Source organism: Emys orbicularis, chromosome 3, assembly GCF_028017835.1.
Source record: "Emys orbicularis isolate rEmyOrb1 chromosome 3, rEmyOrb1.hap1, whole genome shotgun sequence".
NCBI lineage: Eukaryota > Metazoa > Chordata > Testudines > Emydidae > Emys > Emys orbicularis.
In genome coordinates, this window is record NC_088685.1 from 107,646,720 (window position 1) to 107,648,476 (window position 1,757).

Consider the following 1,757-nt stretch of genomic DNA (forward strand, 5'->3'; position numbering starts at 1 on the left):
GCCAGTACAACATGTTTAAACGAGATTCAATTATAAGCATGCATGCATTCTTTTGAGCTACATTGTGTAAAAAATCATCATCATTCCTAGCTGTCATATCCTGGAATGGAGCAGAGAAGATTCCCAGAAATGTAGGCGTTGCCTTTAAAAACTAATAAACAAACAAACAAACAAAAAACCAAACCCCAAACAACTCATCGTCTCTTTGCAGCTGCGAACAGTACAATGACCACCATGTCTTTTTTTTTTTTTTTTTTTTTGCATCCACGTTAAGGAAATATTTACATTTTTTGTTTTGTTTTTACAACAGGGATTTTTGTTTTAGTATAAGAAGAAAACATGGCCCGAGAATCCAACTAAAACATTACCTTTGTAAGGTCCTTACTACACTAATCCCTTGTTACAACAAATGCAGTTTTGACGAGCTCGGATGTCAGTGGGAGGAAACACACCGGAGTCCAGCAAAGGAAAAGAAGCATGCATGCGAACGCAGGACTTCGTGTGGGGAGTCTTCCTGCAGCATCACCTAACAGAACTTGTTTGAAAGTGTGATCTCTGGTATAGCTAAAAAGGCTCGGGAGCTTTCAGTTACAGTCACTTCAGTAAGTCCTTGGATTCTGCTGAGATCCTGCTCATGCTGGCGGTGGTGAGGGCAGACAAGTGTGGCGGAGGGGGCATTTGACAGATAGTGCAAGGGCAAGGCAAACCTGCCCAGTGCTGGAAGCCGCTGCCAAGCTGGAGGGCCGGAGGAGCAGAAGGAGTCTTGAGTAAAGAGTGAGGGGGCCTGATCGTGCCAATCCCTGGTAGGGAGGCGGACAGCGGGGAGGAGGTGTTGGCTGAAGACAAGGCACTGCCAAGGATGGGGTGGACCTGGTGGACCGTGCTAGCTGCGTGGGCCGGGTGCCCGCCTGAGTGTCCCACTGTCCCGCAGTGAAAGGCGGAGTGGTGTCCTCCATAGATTTCACCCACCAGCCTCTTCATCTCCTCCAGGGAGCTGGTGAGCATCAGGATGTAGTTTCTGGCCAGCAGGAGGGTAGCAATTTTGGAGAGTTTCCTCACGGAAGGTCCATGAGCGTAGGGCATCACCTCCCTCAGCCCATCCATGGCCAGGTTCAGGTCGTGCATCCTTTTGCGCTCCCGCCCGTTGATCTTCAGCCTGAGCTGCTGCAGGTCCTGCTCCGAGAGCTGCTTCTTGATTTTGTACTTGCTGCCTTCCCCTCCGGCCTTGGAGCCGTTTCTGGAAAGGCCTTCCCCGGACATCTTCTGCACCAGGTCGCCCTGAGTGGAGGAGACCGAGTTGAGCCGGTTGTCCTGATGGTGGTGGTGGTGATGGTGGTGATGGTGATCTCTCAGGTACATCTCATCCATGTCTGGCGAGGAAGCTCTGCTGGAGACAGAGCTGGAGTCAGAATTCATTGTATTGGGGCTTCGGAGCAAGAAATTTCTTCCCTGCTCTGGAGAGGGTGAAATAGGATTGTTTAAAAAAAAAATAAAATAAACTGCAGGCTCTGTGGGGGAGGGGGAAGGTTCAAACAGGAGGAAAACTCTCCTTTCTCCCTCTAATCTCTCCCGCTGGCTACCCAGCCTGTTTACGGGATAGCTGGTTGGTGTATGCTTGAACTAACCTCCGCCTGGAAAACAGGGGCTTTTATAACGCTGCAGCAGAGAAAAGAGACAAAAGAAGCCCTCCTATCTATAATGGTCTTGTTAGGATGACGTGCAATTATTCAGGGCGGTGCGCTTTGACTGTCCCATTT

General features: G+C 49.7%; 1 protein-coding gene across 1 annotated transcript; it reads right to left on the reverse strand.

The window, feature by feature from the left end:
* Window positions 1–594: 594 nt before the first annotated feature.
* OLIG3 (oligodendrocyte transcription factor 3) lies at window positions 595–1,416 on the reverse strand. Its single transcript, XM_065401967.1, has one exon. It carries the CDS (start codon window positions 1,414–1,416, stop codon window positions 595–597), a length of 822 nt encoding a protein of 273 aa, XP_065258039.1.
* Between the last annotated feature and the right edge of the window lie 341 nt (window positions 1,417–1,757).